Here is a 16,273-nt window from a genome sequence, read left to right on the forward strand (position 1 = left end):
TCTGTATGATTCACAGCCCTCCCACGGACTGATTCCAGGTTCTGTGGATCAAGGCCAAGCTTGACTCCCAATCCCAACCAAGATACCATGGCCTTGGTGTGACCCTAACTCTGATCATCTACTGACTTCAATACTGAACATTTGAAAACCCTGACACCCCTCATCTAGTCCTAGGCATACACTCAGCATACCCAGGAGAAACTTAATCTCTTGGGTTCTGTATTCTGGGACACATGTACAGCAATGTTCATAGCAACACTCTTTGCAATAGCAAAAGAACTGAAAAGAACATGTATTAGTTATCTATTACTGTGTAACAAATTACCACAAACTTAGTGGCTTGAAACAGCACACATTTCATATTTTCTGTGGGTTGAGTCCAAACATGGCTTAGCTGGGTCCTCTGCTTCAGGGTTTCTCACAAGGATGCAGTCAGTGTTGGGCAAAGCTATGGTCTCATCTGAAAGCCTGACTGGGGAAGGACTGACTTCCAAGTTCATTTGGCTATTGATAGTTAAGTTCTTTGTGGCTGTTGAACTGGGGTCTTTAGCTTTTGCTGGTTATTGGCTGGTGGCTGCCCTCATTTCCTTGCCACATTGTGGCCATCTCCAGTATAGCAGCTAGTTTCATTAAACCAACAAGATCGAAGTTACAATCTTATCTAATATAATCACAGGAGTGATAATCCACATTTGTGGTATTCCATTTATTAAAAGTAAGTCAGCCCATGTTCAAAGGGAGAGGTACTCATGAGTGTGAATACCAGGAGGCAGGGATCACCAGGAGCCATTTTAGAAGCTAACAGCCATGAGGATGAAAATACAATGAAAGGATAAAACCTAAGATAGTTGTTACTTCCGAGAAAGCAGAGAGCTTATTCATTCTAGTGTTGGACACTTGGGTTGTTTCCAGTTTGGGGCTATTACAAATAGTGCATGTCATATGCATGTCTTTTGGTGCATAAGTAAGAGTGAAATTTTGGGGTCACAGGGTTGGAATTTATCAGCTTTGTTAGATATTGCCAAGCAGTTTTCCAAGAGGTTATAGTTCTTTAATTTTTGTTAAAGAGAATGGAGTCCAGAAAACCATGTGTTTGGAGTGGATGCTTAACATATGCTCAATCTGTTCTCCTAATCTGGAGTTGCTCATATTTCCTCCACATATCACCCATCTCCACTGAGCCTGTGGCTTCCCTTAGTCGTCTGGCTCTGGTAGATCCATTTGCACAGGAAGTCCCAGGGCCTGATGTCAGCTCCCCCACCCTTCTTGCTACACAGGCCTATTGGGATTCGATGGCAGCCATATACCTCCTAGCCTGACTTCCTCCTGTCCTGAAAAGTCTCATTTCCTCCTGGAGGCTTCTGGAACCATCTGCACTTATACTATGGCTTTGGGGCCTTCCCTGGGAGCCTGTAGTATCCTCAGGGGCATGGAAAGCTCTGTATGGCAGGTCCTCCCAGTTGGCCAGTCAGCCAGACAGTCCAGTGCCTGGGAGTGTGGGGAGGGTTTGGCAGGCAAAGGAGACCACAGTTCTTTTTGTGTGGTGTATGTCTCACCCTAAACTGTGAGTGCCTTTAACTCCAGAGCCTAGCACGGTAACTTCCTCATCATATATACTTAGTAAATATTTATTGAAAGGAGTTGGCCCCAGGCAGTGCACAGTTAGTAGCTAGTCCATGTGTTTGAAAGAGCCCATACCAGAAGGTGGCTAGAAAGACATAAAAAAGGCAGGCCTTAACCTGCCCCAGAAGAAAGAGTGAGTTTTGCCTAGGGAAGGAGACTGGGAAGGGCATTCTAAGTGGGGAAGTAGCATAAGGAGGGTATCAAATGTCTGCATAGACTAAGAAGGTAAAATAAATGTGAGAAAACAGGGATTGGTGAGGACTATCGTAAATTGATGTGCCAGCCTTTGATACTAGACTGGAATTCAGTCCATGTTGTTAGATCTTCTGATACTTCAAAAGAGGAATAAGAGGATGAGGAAGTGAAGGAGTAAGAAGAATTAGAATTTTTGTTTTGTGTTGCCTGGTGTGCGTTTGCTTTAACTTACTGGGGATTAAACCCAGGACCTTGTGCGTGTTAAGCATGCACTCTACCACTGAGCTACAGCCACCCCTCATGAATTAGAATTTTTAAGAGCCCCATGTGGGCTAAACAAAATACATCTGTAGCCTACTTTGGGCACACTGTGTGCCAACTTTAGACCTTGAATAGAATAGACATGGGAATACAACTGTGGGGGAGGCATAGTGGGGTGCATGGAATGGTGGGGTTGGGTAGTGAGAAAGCATTTGGCAACAGTGGATGTGCTGGGATCAGAATGTGTAAATCTCCCAATGACCACGTGCGATGGAGGATAGTATCTCAAACGCTAGAGTGTGCACCCATCACAAAATGATGCTGAAAAGTTTGAGGCTTTGCTGGAGACAGTCCCAGATCACGGAGCGCTTTGGAGCAGGGGAGGTTGAGATAGAAACAACAGCTCAGGAAGGTTAATTTGCCAACAGTGTGTAGACCAGAGACCAGAAGTTAGGGGCCACCAGGGATCCAGCGGAGGGTAGGAGCCTTGGGGGGTCCCCAAAACCTGCCTCCCCGGTCTTTCTGAAAGGAAGCTGGCCCTCAGTCCCCCATACTATCTTCTCCCCTAGTTAACGTTGGAAGGATGGAGCCATGCTCCGGACCATTCCCCGCAGGTACTTGAGGGACCTGTTCCAGCTAGCGAGATGGGGAGGGTTTTTTTTTTTTTTTTAAAGGACCAGCAGGCGGAGCAGCGGATAGAACCCTTAAACACCCAAGGGCCACGTTTTTCGCTCCCAGGCTCTGTGCAGGCGCCCACATCCCACTCCGTAACGCTGTGTTAGGCGCATCCCTCTGCCATGGCGACCGCCTCCATGGAGACGGGGAGCAGAGGCTGCGGTCCCCGGGGGGCGCCTGCATGGTTCTCCCCACCCACCCTGCGTGCCTTTTTTGTTCTGATGCTTATCCGGGCTGCCCGGGCTCCCTGGACGCATCTCAGGTCCGTGAGGAAGAGCTTCCTCCGAGGCAGGGGCATGGGACGGAAGGGGAAGATGCCGAAACTTGGGGATCGCCAAGCGGGAAGGATGTAGCGTTCCTCGGGTCCTGGAGAGGACTGAGCGATGCTCGTAACGACTGCCAGTGCGGGCCAGGAAGCCAAGGAAGAGAGGAGAGCGTCAGTTGCCCCACCTAGCCCTGAGCCCCACCTTATGAGGGCGTCGAGCCCAGGGGATGCCCCTTCCAAGTTGGGCGGAGACGGGAGGTGCAAACTCCGAGGCTGAAAGTGGACGCGGTCAAGGCCTGTTCAAGGTTCTTCCTCTTTCTCTTGCTTTTGTGGGATTCTGGCCCCTGGCCACATCGGGCTGCCTGGCTGACTTCATCGCGAGAACTCGACGGGCCCTGGGGTGTGGGCTCTTAAGGCGCAGCCGCAGGGCCTCCTGCAGGTGACACAGTGGTGCATCGCCCGTTGGCGGTTCACTAGGGCCCGCTTATTGGCCATAGGAGGCCTCGCCCCACCCCCCCAGTCGACCAATGGGAGGAGGTGGGGGTGTGCCCTTGAGGCGGTAGGCGGCGGCGCGGGGCTTCCTCCTCGTGTTCGGCGTTGAGCCCCCGCTGCCGCCTCGACCGCCACCGCTGCTGCCTTCGCCGCCACTGCTGCCGCCTTCGCCGCCACCGCTGCCGCGGTCGTCCCTGCCTGGCTCGTCCTCGGGGTACTCCCCACACGGTGAGACTGCTCTCCCTTCTGCCACCTCCCGGTTCCGCCCAGATCGCGGAGATCCCCTCGTGGTGGAGCCGCTGTTCTAGGTAGTCGGTGCCTGGGACCCTATCGGGCTGGGGCTTGAGGCCTCCTATGTCGGAGCTGGGCCATGGAGGGCTCCCTGGTACCTGAACTGGGGAGATGTCAGGCCCCAGCGCTGCAGTGACCGTTAGCTGGTGGAGCTGGAGTGTTTTTCGCGGGGCGCTGCAGGGGCACGTGTGACACAGTAAGGGCGGGGGCCTAACGGGGTCAGCGCCGTCAGCAACTCCCCCCCTCCCACTGCTATTGTCACCACCTCGCTGTGTGACCTTGGACGAGTAGCCTCTCTGAACCTCGCGTGGCTCGGCACCCTCAGGGAGGAGGGCGGTGATGTCGGGGAGTACGAACTCCGGAGACTACTGCGTCAGCAGAGGTGAGGGTGGGGACGGCACAGGATTATCTCTGGGGAACAGAACTGCCGCCTCGCAGCCCGGAAGGGGTGCAATGGTGGGGCGTACAAACGCATCTGTCCCCTTACAAGATGAGGATGAGGTGGGCATGGGGGCGCCACACCCACAGGGATGGAGGCGGGAGAGGATACAGGTTCCTATACTCTGGGCCCCTGGTGCTTCCAGGAGCTTGGCCACCACCTCCTCGTTGTTACAGAGCAGGGTGGTTCTGTTTAGGGTCTGGACCAGTGTTCCTGTTAGTGGGCAGTGACCCTGGTGGACTGAGAAGGGAGTCCTTGGGTTGCCTTTCCTCTTGAATCTTGGCTTGGGAAGTGCTGGTAGGGCATTTCTCTGCCCGGGGAGCTGAAGAAGGTCAAGAGCAGCTGTCGTCCCCTGGACCTGGCCTGGCCTCTACTTCTTGGGGCCTGGGTGGGGCAGCAGCCTGGAGGCCAGAGATGTCTAAGCACCCTATAGCTAGGGGCATGAAGGGGTATGGGGAGGAGGTGCTTCGGAGAGGAGGGCAGCACTTCTTGGGGAGACAAGAGGGTGTGGGATGGTGGGGGTCTCTTCCCCAGTTCACTCCTGCTCCACCTGTTTCTGAGAGAGAAAACACCAATATTTATCTTTACAACTTTGCCCTGCTGGAGGGAGGAGGAAATGGAGTCACAGCCATACTGAATTGATGTAAAACTGTCACAACCACTCCTGACCTCCAGCCTTGCCTTTCCAGGCCTTGTTCTAGGTTTGTGGTCCACCCCACTGTGTGCCCACTCCTATGTCAGGTTCTGGAGTCAGCAGGTTAGGGTGGCCTCGATGGGTGCTCTTTTTACATGCTTGAGCTTTCATGAGAGGCTTCTCTGGGACTGAGTGCTTAAGCCAGGACTGAGCCCTGAGCTGGGAGAGGGAGGATGGAAGGTTATAGAATTACTGGCTCAGAAAGTCCTTGAACAGGTTGACAATGGGGATTGAGGGATGAATGAGAAACAAAGCCCCAAGAAGCATGCCCCTAGTCACAAAGCAGAGGACAAGCTGGGGCTGGCCCTGTGATGCCTGGGATTTGGAGGCTGCCTCTGGGGCAGAGAGGTGGTGTGGGGGTAAGCTGTGGGGTGGAGGGCATGAGGGTGGCAGATTCTGGAGCTCCACTCTGCCATGGACAGACTGTCTTTAGCCTTCCTCTGAGTCTGGAGCCCTGGGCTCCAGCATGTGATATCCTGGAGTAGTAGTTAGCACCCTGCAGGGCAGGAATATAAGGAGCTGAGAACTCTGGGTTCCCATGTAATTGTCCATCTGCCTATCTGTCATGTCCCTGCGCTTGCTCCTTGTGCCAGAGGCTCCACTGGGTCTGGCTGACGCCTGCCCAGGGTAGGATAACCTCAAAGCAGCCTTTCTCTCTAAAGACGAGGGGGACCTGAGCTAGCAACTCTCTGTTTCTCAAAGAGACGTTTCTCCCAATTTCTGTCAGAGTAACTGAGAGCCGAAAAACTCCCCCAAGCCCCTTGTTTCAGCTTTCCAGCCCTCTCTGTCCTGTGACTGGCCATGGTACTGCCCCTGACCTGTTGACAGCCATCTAGGGGAGGGGGTGTATTTTATTTTTTGGCCAGGTGGGGGCATTTCCCAGGTTGTACATCTTTACATCTTCTTTATGAGCTCTTCTGGTTGAGGGGGTACAGTGGGCTTCCAGCAGTCTGCTCTCTGACAATCCCTGGGGACCTGGCTGGCCTGGGAGTGGGGGAGGGGAAGGCAGGATGAGGGAAGGGAGGGGGAGACCCCTCAACCCTTGAGCTGTTTTCTGAGAAGGCTGAAGTCCCTGGGGCCCACCCCGAGGGCCATTCTAGGCTGTTCCAGGATTGGCCTGAAGTGCCTCTTTAATGCTGAAATTGCTGTTGCTTCGGAAGCCAGTCCTTTGGGGGATTTGCTTTGCAAAGGTTGGGGTGGAGTGGGGAGTGTTGTCACAGAGCTTCAGGCACCAGCTGCAGCAAACCCACTGAGGAAGAGGCCACTGCTTATGCCTGTGCTGCGGATGAGGAAACTGAGGCACAGGGACATGAAGTAACTTTTCCATGCAGCCTGCATTTGCACCAGAAATTCTGGGCTCCTTTCCACGCCCGTGCTGCCTCTCAGGGGCTGTGCTGCTTGGGCCACCCTCAAGACTTGGCTGGCACAGGAGGAGGCCTGGGGTTTCAAGGGGACCTAGTAGTTCCTGATGGACACACCTGCAGCAGGAGGAGGCCCAACGCCCTCTCCTTCCTATTCTGATGAAGAATTGTATGTGGATGATAGGCTCACAGGCGCAGTGCCCAGCAGGGCTTTCGGCTATGAAAGGAGCTTTTTCCAGCCTGCTCTGGGCCCCTGAAGTCACTTGCATCCCTGCTCTGTGTTCTCACTGCCCAAGGGTTGCAGGCAGTGCCTGAGTGCTTGCTCTGTCCTGAGCTCTGGGCAGTGCAAGTGATACGGGTCCTGCATTCGGTGGACTTCCCATTTTCAGGTTGGGGCAGGGGGACAGGTAACAACTGATTGTGGCAAGGCTAGAAGATTGCCCAGTAGTAGGCCCCAGTCTATGAAATGGGGGGAGGGGAGTACCCTCCAGGCAGGGGTTGGCTAAGAGAGCAGGGTGGGGAGTTCCTCTTCCTGAGAGCCTCCGGGGAAGTCACTGGCCCTGATGTGCCACATCTGCCTAGAGGGCCCAGCCGAGGCCCATGCTTGGGCTCCTCTTAGTTTGGTCATTGATTCATTTAACAAACATAAACTGAATACAGCTGGGCTGGGTGCTGGGGACACAGTGTTTGGCAAAAACAGTCACTGCCCTTGTAAGGTGGGGAACAGAGATATCAAATGATACCAGAAATGAGAAAGGGGATCGTTTTGAAGATTTTCAGGCCTATGCTCAGATGGGTGGGGGTGGGGTTGGGTTGTGCTACCTTGAAAAAGGTCCTCTAGGGCTGAGACCCAGGCGAAGGTGTGGATGAGGGACTGAGGTTTAGAAGGCAGGCAGTCAGGCAATAGGCAGTGGCCTGGGGAGGAAGAGGGGGAGGCGAACCTTCATATACTGGGGTTTTACGAAGTGAAGAGTGTTTTCTGAAGAGTCCTAGGAGCCTTTGCTCACCAGCCATTGTTTGAGTTTTACCCGGGGCCTCCAGGAACTGTTGTGGGAACTGGGGCGATCTTGTCACTCCCCATGGCTGCGGAGGTGTGGCTGGAGCAGCCCCTGCACAAGGTAGGAAGAGGGCCTGATCCCTTGCACTGAGCCCACAGCTTCAGGGCGTGGCTGGAGTGGGTGGGGTGGGGCCAGGCTCTCTGGGGAGCAGCTGAGCATGCGGGGCTAAAAAGGCTGCCCCTCTGGGACTGAACCCAGCGTGCTGGCCTGGGGCTACTCCTGCCCTGGCCACTCCTGCATTCCTGAAAGCCTTGCCCTTCCTTTTACCTCCTGAGGCTCCCTTCTACCTGGGGCTCATGGTACCAAAGCTGTTCACCCTGCACTTGAGGCCGGACTTGGGCCCAGGTGGGCTTCTCGCGTTGGGAAATGGGGAGGGAGAAGAGGCCTACTTCCAGGGCAGCCCGCTGCCTGAAGGACCTTGAGGTCATGCCCTCCACAGGCCCAGCCCCAAATCTGAGGCCACCCTGTGGTTTCTTTTCATTCCCTGGACTAGCCATGGGTCACTCATCTCTAAATACTTCAATGTGTATCTCTGGCAAATAAGGACCTACTTCTCTATATAATCCAATTCCATTATCTCACCTAACTAGATCAGCTTTTGTTTCTTAATGTCATCTAAGATCCAGTCCCACTCACTCACATTTCCCAACTATCCCCCAAATGTCTCTTTTTATAGGTAGTTAGAAACCCCCTAGCCCATTTATTTTTCTTCTTTCAACTGACCTGGTGGAAAAAACCAGGTCAGCCGTCCCATAGAGCACCCTGCCTTCTTGGTCTCTTTGTGTGTTAATTTAGAGCAGCAAAGGGCCAGATAGTAAATATTTTAGACTTTGCAGGCTATGTGGCCTCTGTGGCAACTACTCAAAGTAGTTTTGCTTTAGTGCAAAAGCAGTTTTAGACAACACATAAACAAATGAGCACCACTGTGTGCCAGTAAAACTTTACAAAAAAACAGTGGTGGCCCTCCCACCGGCTGTAGTTTGCCCATCCTCTATCTAGAACAACTTCCCTCCTTTATTTTTCTTCTTGCAGATTGAGAAAAAAAAAAAAAACTAGGTCAGTTGTCCTGTAGAATAAGCGTGCCTTCTGGATTTGTCTCCTTGCCTTCTCATGGGATCAGTTAATTTGTTCCACTGGCCTCTGTGTTTGCAGTAAGCTGGAAGTTGGAGGTCTAGGGGCTTGTTCGATGCAGGTTAGACATTTGGGGCAGGACTCCCTTGTCAGTGACGCTGTGACTCCGTGCTGCCTCACATCAGGAGGCATCAGCGTGTCTGGCAGTCCCTCTGTGAACTGAGCCGGCTGACGTCACATCCCTCCACTGCAAACTTGTGTCATTCCCTTTAACCTCAGGTAATCTGACAGTGGCACTTGCACATCTGTGAGCATCCACTTCAACTTTGCCCTCCTGGTTTAGCACTCACTGATTGGTGTTGCTTCCTGCATTTGTTTTTTGGAGGTTACAGAATTATTTAGCATTTGGTCATTTCTTTGTGAAAGAAGAGCTTCCCTTTAACCACCAGGGCAATTTGGTTACAGGAAAGGCCAAGAGACAGGCTGAATTACTTCTCTTTATTGCCAATTTTCAGAATAGAGAGCTAGGGCATTGCCACCATCAGTAGTGACAAATGAAGGTTTAGGTTTGTTTGTTTTGCTTTCTCTCTTCTTTTTTCGCAATCTCTATGAATGCTCTGGTTTTATATAATTCCATCTGTTTCCATCAGTTACACTCATTATTCTTTTTAATGCTGAGACTGTCTCATCTCAGCCTATCAGAGGCCAGGCTGCTCACACAGGCTTCCTGGGGGCACCTCCCACTGCCTCTTCCCTGAGGCTGCCCTTGGGTTGCTGAGCTGGGAGGCCACCAGGAAATCAGACTGGAGTCTGAATGGTGGGTTTCGATGGGGGACAGCCCCTCCAGGGCTGTCTGTTCTGTACATGACCCTGACCAATTGCCAGGAGGGAAGGCTCTAAGGACATTATATTATGTGGGCCCTGATTTTTGTCCCCCTCCAAGCATACTGTTAACTCTGACCTGAACCCACTTGTGCAACCTGCATGTTGTGGCCTCTGGATGTGGGACGGTACAGCCTGTGTGTCTGGGCTGGGCCAGCCCCTGGAGTCACCAGCAACAGAACTGGCCCCTGGAAAGCACCAAAGAAGTCTCCTTCCTTTGTAGGCTGCCCCTTCCCACAAGCCTCAAGTGGTCTGGGCAGAAGAGTCCTGTGCTGGTGCTTTGGCACCCAGAAGCTTGAGTTCAGTACATGCTGGCTGGGCCCTGGGTCAGTAGGGTATAAGGTAGGGGTGAGGACTCTTGGTGAATGTGAGGAGTGGGTGGAGGAGTAGGGAGCAGAAGCCCCCTGTGCTAAGGGGCGTAGGCACCACTTGGGCTACTGAGCGCAGCAGGGGTTTGCTTGGGTCCTTCCTAAAGGGAAACCTCTGCTCTCACCCAGTCATAGACCCATCAGTGGCCCTGACCCCTGCCCTCCCCGCTTTCCCCCATCAGGCTCTTGCTGGTGTCCCTGGAGCATGGCAGGCTGCTGAGCTTGAGCGGTGGTGTCTGGCAGGAGCTGCGTGTCTCACCCCATGGCAGGGAGGGCGTCCATGGCTGCAGCCAACAAGGGTGAGTGCCTGCCTGGCCTGGCGGGGTTTGCAGTCTTCCAGCAGACCCTGGTGGAAGCGGGCATTGTTGAATGCATTGGCTCTGTGTGTGCCTGTCTGAGTGTGAGTACGAATTACATCAGTAATCACACCAGTGTTTGTGCTGGGAACACCTAAGCCCTAGCAGGGAACTTGGGGACCTCCGTGGGCTCCTTGGTGTGCTAGTCTAGGGAGGTGTGTCTCCAATGCTCCCAAGTTCCACTGTCAGGGTTGGGGAGCACTAGGTGCTTGTTATGAGCACTAAAGCGGGTAGGTGGGCAGGGCCACAGGAGGCTGTGGACAGGACTTTGGGTTTCATTCAGAGTCCAGAAGGGCTCATAGAGGGTTTTAGGCAAGGGAACCCTGAGGATATGAGGGCTGAGTCTCGGGGGCTCAGCAGGGAATGTGGAAGTGCCAGGCTGGCCCCCTGGGCCTCCACTGAGTATGTGAGAACCCCGGCAGTCACAGGGCCCATCAGAAGTCAGAGAGGACTGGGATCGTGCTCTGGGCAAGATGGGCTTCTTTTAGCTCAGTTAGACTGAGCTACCCTCCCCTGGGCCAGGCCCTCAGTCCAGCTCCCACTACTCTGCCTGCCTGAACTCCCTGACTTCCTGGCCTTGGAGAACCCGTCCCAGCTGGGGACAGCTGAGGGCTTAGTGGAGGGTTAAGCAGAGGAGGGAAAGGTGTCTCTGGGAGGGGTCCCGGAGGTTCCCCTGGGTTCTTCCTTCTTACCTGCCAGTGATCAGTGATGAGGTATATAGGCAGCTGCAGCCTCTCCCAGGAGGGCTGAGTGTGGCTTTTGACCCCCTTGTTTCTCCCACCCCCAGGCAGGTCCCAGAGAGCCCGTTCCTGTCCCTGCCCTCCTCCCCTCCCAGGTTGGGATCCCCAGGAGGGGCAGGCAGGGGGCCTTAGGCACTGACAGACCTGGAAGAGGAGGCCCCAGAGCAGGGAGCTTGGCACTGTGGAGGAGAGCAGCAGGCAGGGTGTCCCGAGGACTGGGGCTGAGTCCTGCACTGCCTGGTGCCTGGTGAGAATTGGGAGGACTGTCCTTTCCTGTCCCTGGTGTCGGCCTCATCCCTTCTAAGTGAAAGTTCCTATTAGCTAACCCCTGAATGCCCCCACACCCACTCTCGGGATGAGCATTTTCTGTGGGGAGACTGAGCAGGTAGGGGCAGGTGGGAGCCTGGAGCTGCATGATGTCCACTGTCCGGAAGGATGTGGCCTAGCCCAGCAGTGGATGCTGGGTGATGTGAAGGGCAGTCACAGGGGCCAGGGGTTGAGGGTACACAGTGGACTAGTTTCCTGGGACTCAGCGAAGGCCACAGTCCTGGAGCCCTCTCCTGCTTTCTTTGTAGGCAACAAGCCCAGAGTTCGGAGTATCCGCTTTGCGACAGGCCATGATGCAGAAGGCTCCCAGAGCCATGTCCACTTTGATGAGAAGCTGCATGACTCCGTGGTCATGGTCACCCAGGAGAGCGACAGCAGCTTTCTGGTCAAGGTATGTGCACACCAGCCCCCGTCATCAGCCTCATTCCCCCTCCTCCTCCCTGGCCCTACCTGGCTTCCTGGGCCTGTGCTATTTCCTCTAAGTTGGTGCCATAGACATATCTTTGTCTTTCCCTGGGCCTTGATTTTTCCATCTGTAAAATGGGAAGTGTGAGATTGCTATGAGATGAGTGCACTTAGACCGTTACTTGAGTGGGAGTGGAGCTGCTGTTACCATCCACGGCATCACTCTGACAATGGCAATTGGAAGGCAGGTGTCAGGGCTGTGGTGTCGCAGGCCTGGTTCAGGTCCAGGCCTGCTGTTCTGGGTCTGTAACTTTGGGAAGTTTACCTGAGTTTCCTCTTCTCTGAAGTAGAGATAATTCACATTCCCATAGGGTTGGAAATGGAAGGATGTCTATATGTCACACAGGTGTGAGGCTAATTAACACTGATATCTGGGTGTGACTTTATGTGCCCTTCTTTGCCACACTGATTTAAGCTCTTTGCAGGAGTATTTATCACTGTCATGTTTTCCCTCCCTCTCTCCTAGTGGCCACATCTCATCCAGCTTCTGGTGTGGCTCTTCCAAGTGCTGGGATACTGTTTTGGTCCCATATCCATTTGGGGGAGGGGGAGGAGGAAGTCTCTGGAGGGGATGGATTGGGGGGAAAACAGGGAGTGAGGCCCTCAAGTTGTATAATAAACCAGGGCTTCAGAGTTGAGCCTTGAAGGGGGGCATGGTGGGGGGAGGGGAGTGGCATCCAGTTTATTGAGACCACCTTGAGGAGGGGCCCAGATTCATGCCCATTTCTGCCCAAGTCTAAAACCCTTGCTCTTTCTCCTGCAGCTGACAACTTTCCCAAGGGAATAAACAGAATGAACCCAAACTTTCAAAAATAGCTTCCCGCCTCCCATTGCAAAATCCATTCATGTCCACTAGAGAAAAATTGAAAGACAGAGAAAATTATAAAGAAATTTAAAAGTACCTTCAATCATTCTATTCAGAAATAACCACGGTTAATATTTTGATATGTGTCATTCCGGTTTCTTTTTTAGCTTTGTTTCCAAAACCAAAAAGCTGATATCACAGTGTACACACTGTTTTTAACTTGCTTCTGTTGTGAACCACCTCCTGCCTGTGTCAGTAAATAATTCCCCACGAGATTTTACAATCACCTTGTATTCCATTATATGTATCATCAATTTAGCTGGTTCCCTATTCCTAGTGTTGTTTCTCTTTTGTACTGTTATAAATATGGCCATGATGAGTATTTTTTCCACATCTCTGAGTATTTCCCTTGGAAAATTCTGCAGGTGATGCACTGTATTACAAGATTACCATTGGCAGGTACAGCCAGAAAGCCTTCTTGAGAGGTGTGCCCTCCAGCAGCAGAGTGTGGGGGCCACAGGGACTGAGCTTTATTGTGCAGTCGTATCATCCTGATCCCACTGAAAGGCTAAATGTTCCCCCAGGGACAGGGCCATCCAGTTCCTACAACTGAGCAGGAGAGCATATGCACACATGAGCTGTGGGTCCAGCACGCACCCCTGCACCTCCTGGACTGGCATCCAGGCAGCCTACTCGCTCAGCAGCTACCCTGGCTTGTGACCCTTCACACGACTGGAGTTTCCAAGGATGGCATCTGTCCCAGAGGACATCGGATGCCAAGATCTGTGTATGAACAACAGAAATTGCTCAGGCCTTGAATCAGGGCTGTTGGGCAGAGTGAGCCTCTGAGTGGGCAGGCAGGCATCCACGTTCACGTGCCAGCGGGGCAGGCAGCAGCCTCAGTCCCACGGCTGGTGCCAGGCTTGTGGGTCAGCTCTGGACTTACACAGCTGGTCTAGCGTCTGGTTTCTAATTCCCATCCTCCATCTTGTGCTATCTGTATTGCCTGGTGGCCCCACGTGAGTGACTAGAGGACCAGCATCCCTGACCCTGGGATATTGACTCTGGGCATGTGCCGGTGGTGGTGGTGGCAGGTGGGTGGCTTGTGTTATGGAGCTTTGAGCCTCCCCTGTGGGCAGAGGTAGGTGCCTTGCTGTGGGCCACATGTGGCAGGAGTAGCCAAGAAGTCCAGGGAGGACTTATACCATGGCCACTCTGGCCTTCAGCCAGTCATTTCCTGGCTTCCATCTCATCATCTATATAACGGGCCACCGAGGACCTTTGAGGCCCATGAGACAGATGCTGAGGAGTGTGCTGGCCAAGCTGTAGGGATGGGATCCTTAGAGAAAGGGCCTGGAGCTACCAGGCTGGGGCTGTGGACTGGCTAGAGTGATGGAGGGAGTCAGGCTCCCCTGGGATTGTCAAGCAAGCCAGTGCAAAGGCCCACAGGGTCACAGGTGGCATAACCTGGGCGGGCCTGGGGGAGACTAAGTGAAGGTGCCTCCTCCCCCTCGCCCCTCCTGCTGCAGGTTGGCTTCCTGAAGATCCTGCACAGGTATGAGATTACCTTCACTCTGCCCCCAGTGCACAGGCTGAGCAAGGACGTCCGCGAGGCACCTGTCCCCAGCCTGCACCTCAAGCTCCTCAGCGTCATGCCCATCCCAGAAGGTGCGTCCCCTACTCAGGGTGCTGGAAGCCTGCTCTGCTCCAGCAGGGCCTGGGTGTGAGCAGGAGTGTGAGCATGGGGTACGTCCTTCCCCACATCTAGGGCGGATGGTCAGCTCAGCAGTCGGGGGACGTGATGCCTTTTTACGGGCTTGCAGTGTGGCAACTTGGCAGGTCCCATGCTCCAGGCCTCCCTCCCTGGACAGAAGTCCACAGGCTCATACAGTTGGCCTGTCTGCTCATCGCCTGTTAGTTACCTCAGCGGGATGACTGAAGCCACTGAGGAACTGGCTCTGGGCCTCTAGCCCTCCCTCTGCTGCCCTTCGGGAAAAATCTACCAGAAACTCAGCAACTCTGAGCAGCTACCTCCCAAGCATCCGCCAGACCTGGGCTTGGGCTTGGGGCTGCTTCTCCACACACTGCCAGTTTCAGCGTCCCCTTCTCCCAAAGGCTAGGATATCACTTTCACCATGTGCTGAAGCCCCAGCTTCAGTTTCATGTCCACCTACCTCCACCTCACGACCCTGCCCTTAAGTGGACTGAGCAAGCCCTCTCAGGCCTTTGCCTCTTGCCATCTGATCTGCTCAAGGCCCGCCCTGCCCTTTCCCTCCCCATCACCCCTTCTTCATCACCCCCCCTCCCTTCCTGCCTTTTTGGGGAATCCCGCCTCCTGGAAGCCTGGGTTTGACCCCTGGCCTGCAGGTGGAGGCATGTAGAGCTCATTGAAGAATGGGAAATTCAGAGACCTGTGCACCCCGCCCTGGGGGTGGGTCCTGAGCCATCCTTTCTCCTTTGGAGGAGGCGGCCAGTCTAGGTAGTGGGTAGGGGTCAGTGAGTGCTGGGGGGCAGGAGTGGCAGGCTGCAGAGGTGCTGATTGCCTGGACAGGTTACAGCGTCAAGTGTGAGTACTCAGCGCACAAGGAGGGCGTCCTCAAGGAGGAGATGCTGCTAGCCTGCGAAGGTGGCACCGGCACCTGCGTGCGCGTGACGGTGCAGGCGCGCGTCATGGGTGAGAGCACAAGGCGGGTCTGACTAGAGGAGGGAGGCACCAAGTTAGCTGCAAGGGGTTTCCATCCTCCTTGAGTATGAAAGAGAGATCCTTGCCTTGGCCCTTTGCCAACTTTCTTGGTAGGTGCCTTTCTCCCCGCCCCCTAGCAGAGTGGGGTTGTGGGGTGGAAGGTAGAGGGGTCCCCTTGGAGTAAACGGGGCCTGGGTCCAGCCGCACATACTGACTTGTCACCTGCCTTGCAGACCGCCACCACGGCACACCCATGCTGCTGGATGGTGTCAAGTGCGTGGGTGCTGAGCTCGAATACGACTCGGAGCACAGTGACTGGCACGGCTTCGACTGAGGCCCGCGCCTCCACCTGCCTCGGGGCCCCTCAGCCTTAAACCCCACCTTATCTCCCCGAATGCTGTTTGATGGTGTGGCTTCCTCGCCCCTCCCCAGGGTGGGTGTGGAGGTGGAGAATCCAAGGGCCTCCAAGCCAGAGCCTCACCCACACTTCTCACCTCATTTGTACCACCTCCCTGCTCCTCCTCTCCCACTTCGTCCTGTGTGCCTCAGTCTCCTGTGGAAGAAATGGGTTGAGCCCCCAAGGAGGCTGTCTGAGGAGGGATGGGAGGGGCCTGGGGGGTTCTACCCACCCCCGACCCCAAGCCATAGGGGCTCTAGCCAGGACCTGGGAGAGGAGGGAGCTGGCTCTGGGGCATAGCCATCCCCGTTACCACTGCTGCTGTCTCGCTTTAGCCACCTCTCCTGTCCCCTCCCTCTTTCCCACTGTTGTCCACGGTGAGTAGGAGGGAGGTACAGTTTCCAACTCCTAACCCCCAGGTCTGTGTTATTTGGTTTTTAAACAACTGGTTGGGATAAAACCCTAAAGAAATAAAACTTTCAGTGGATACCAAAGGCCAGTGAGATTTTTGTTCTCCAGGGCCCTGAGAATACCCAATCCTTTGCAGATGGGCCAAGGAACAGTTTTGGCTAAACTCATTCTTTTTGGAGATAAGGTCACTTCATGGTATTAGAGCACCCAGTCCTGAAGGAAATATGCATGGGTGGCGGCATTGTAGGTCTGGGAATAATTGCCAAAGAAGAGTTTGGATGTGGAGGGGCCTTCTGCCGAGGTTACAGAGTGGGGTGTTCAGTTTGGGATACTTGACAGGGAGGAGCAGCAACTGCTCCTGGTCAGTTCCCAACCCCATGCACAGATGAAAACTTTCTCTCTTCTTTGTAGGAC

General features: G+C 54.1%; 1 protein-coding gene across 2 annotated transcripts; it reads left to right on the forward strand.

Moving 5' to 3' along the window:
• The first annotated feature begins 3,473 nt into the window (after window positions 1–3,473).
• Window positions 3,474–15,942, forward strand: ADISSP (adipose secreted signaling protein). Of its 2 annotated transcripts, none has more exons than XM_072943881.1 (6): window positions 3,474–3,739; window positions 9,858–9,974; window positions 11,347–11,489; window positions 13,898–14,036; window positions 14,920–15,042; window positions 15,285–15,942. In XM_072943881.1, exons 2-6 carry the CDS (start codon window positions 9,938–9,940, stop codon window positions 15,383–15,385), a joined length of 543 nt encoding a protein of 180 aa, XP_072799982.1. In that variant the 5' UTR covers window positions 3,474–3,739; window positions 9,858–9,937; the 3' UTR covers window positions 15,386–15,942. The 2 variants fall into 2 exon arrangements, with proteins under 2 accessions (XP_072799982.1, XP_072799983.1); XM_072943882.1 differs by lacking the exon at window positions 3,474–3,739 and adding an exon at window positions 4,086–4,184.
• Window positions 15,943–16,273: the final 331 nt, after the last annotated feature.

The sequence above is a fragment of the Vicugna pacos genome, chromosome 19 (assembly GCF_048564905.1).
Source record: "Vicugna pacos chromosome 19, VicPac4, whole genome shotgun sequence".
Lineage (NCBI taxonomy): Eukaryota > Metazoa > Chordata > Mammalia > Artiodactyla > Camelidae > Vicugna > Vicugna pacos.

Bases quoted from the DNA above. Each gene is read 5' to 3' on its own strand.
- ADISSP (XM_072943881.1), top strand. From the start codon at position 9,938: ATGGCAGGGAGGGCGTCCATGGCTGCAGCCAACAAGG. The intron at 11,490-13,897 runs GTATGTGCACAC...CTCCTGCTGCAG, and splicing joins ACAGCAGCTTTCTGGTCAAG to GTTGGCTTCCTGAAGATCCT. The intron at 15,043-15,284 runs GTGAGAGCACAA...CCTGCCTTGCAG, and splicing joins GGTGCAGGCGCGCGTCATGG to ACCGCCACCACGGCACACCC.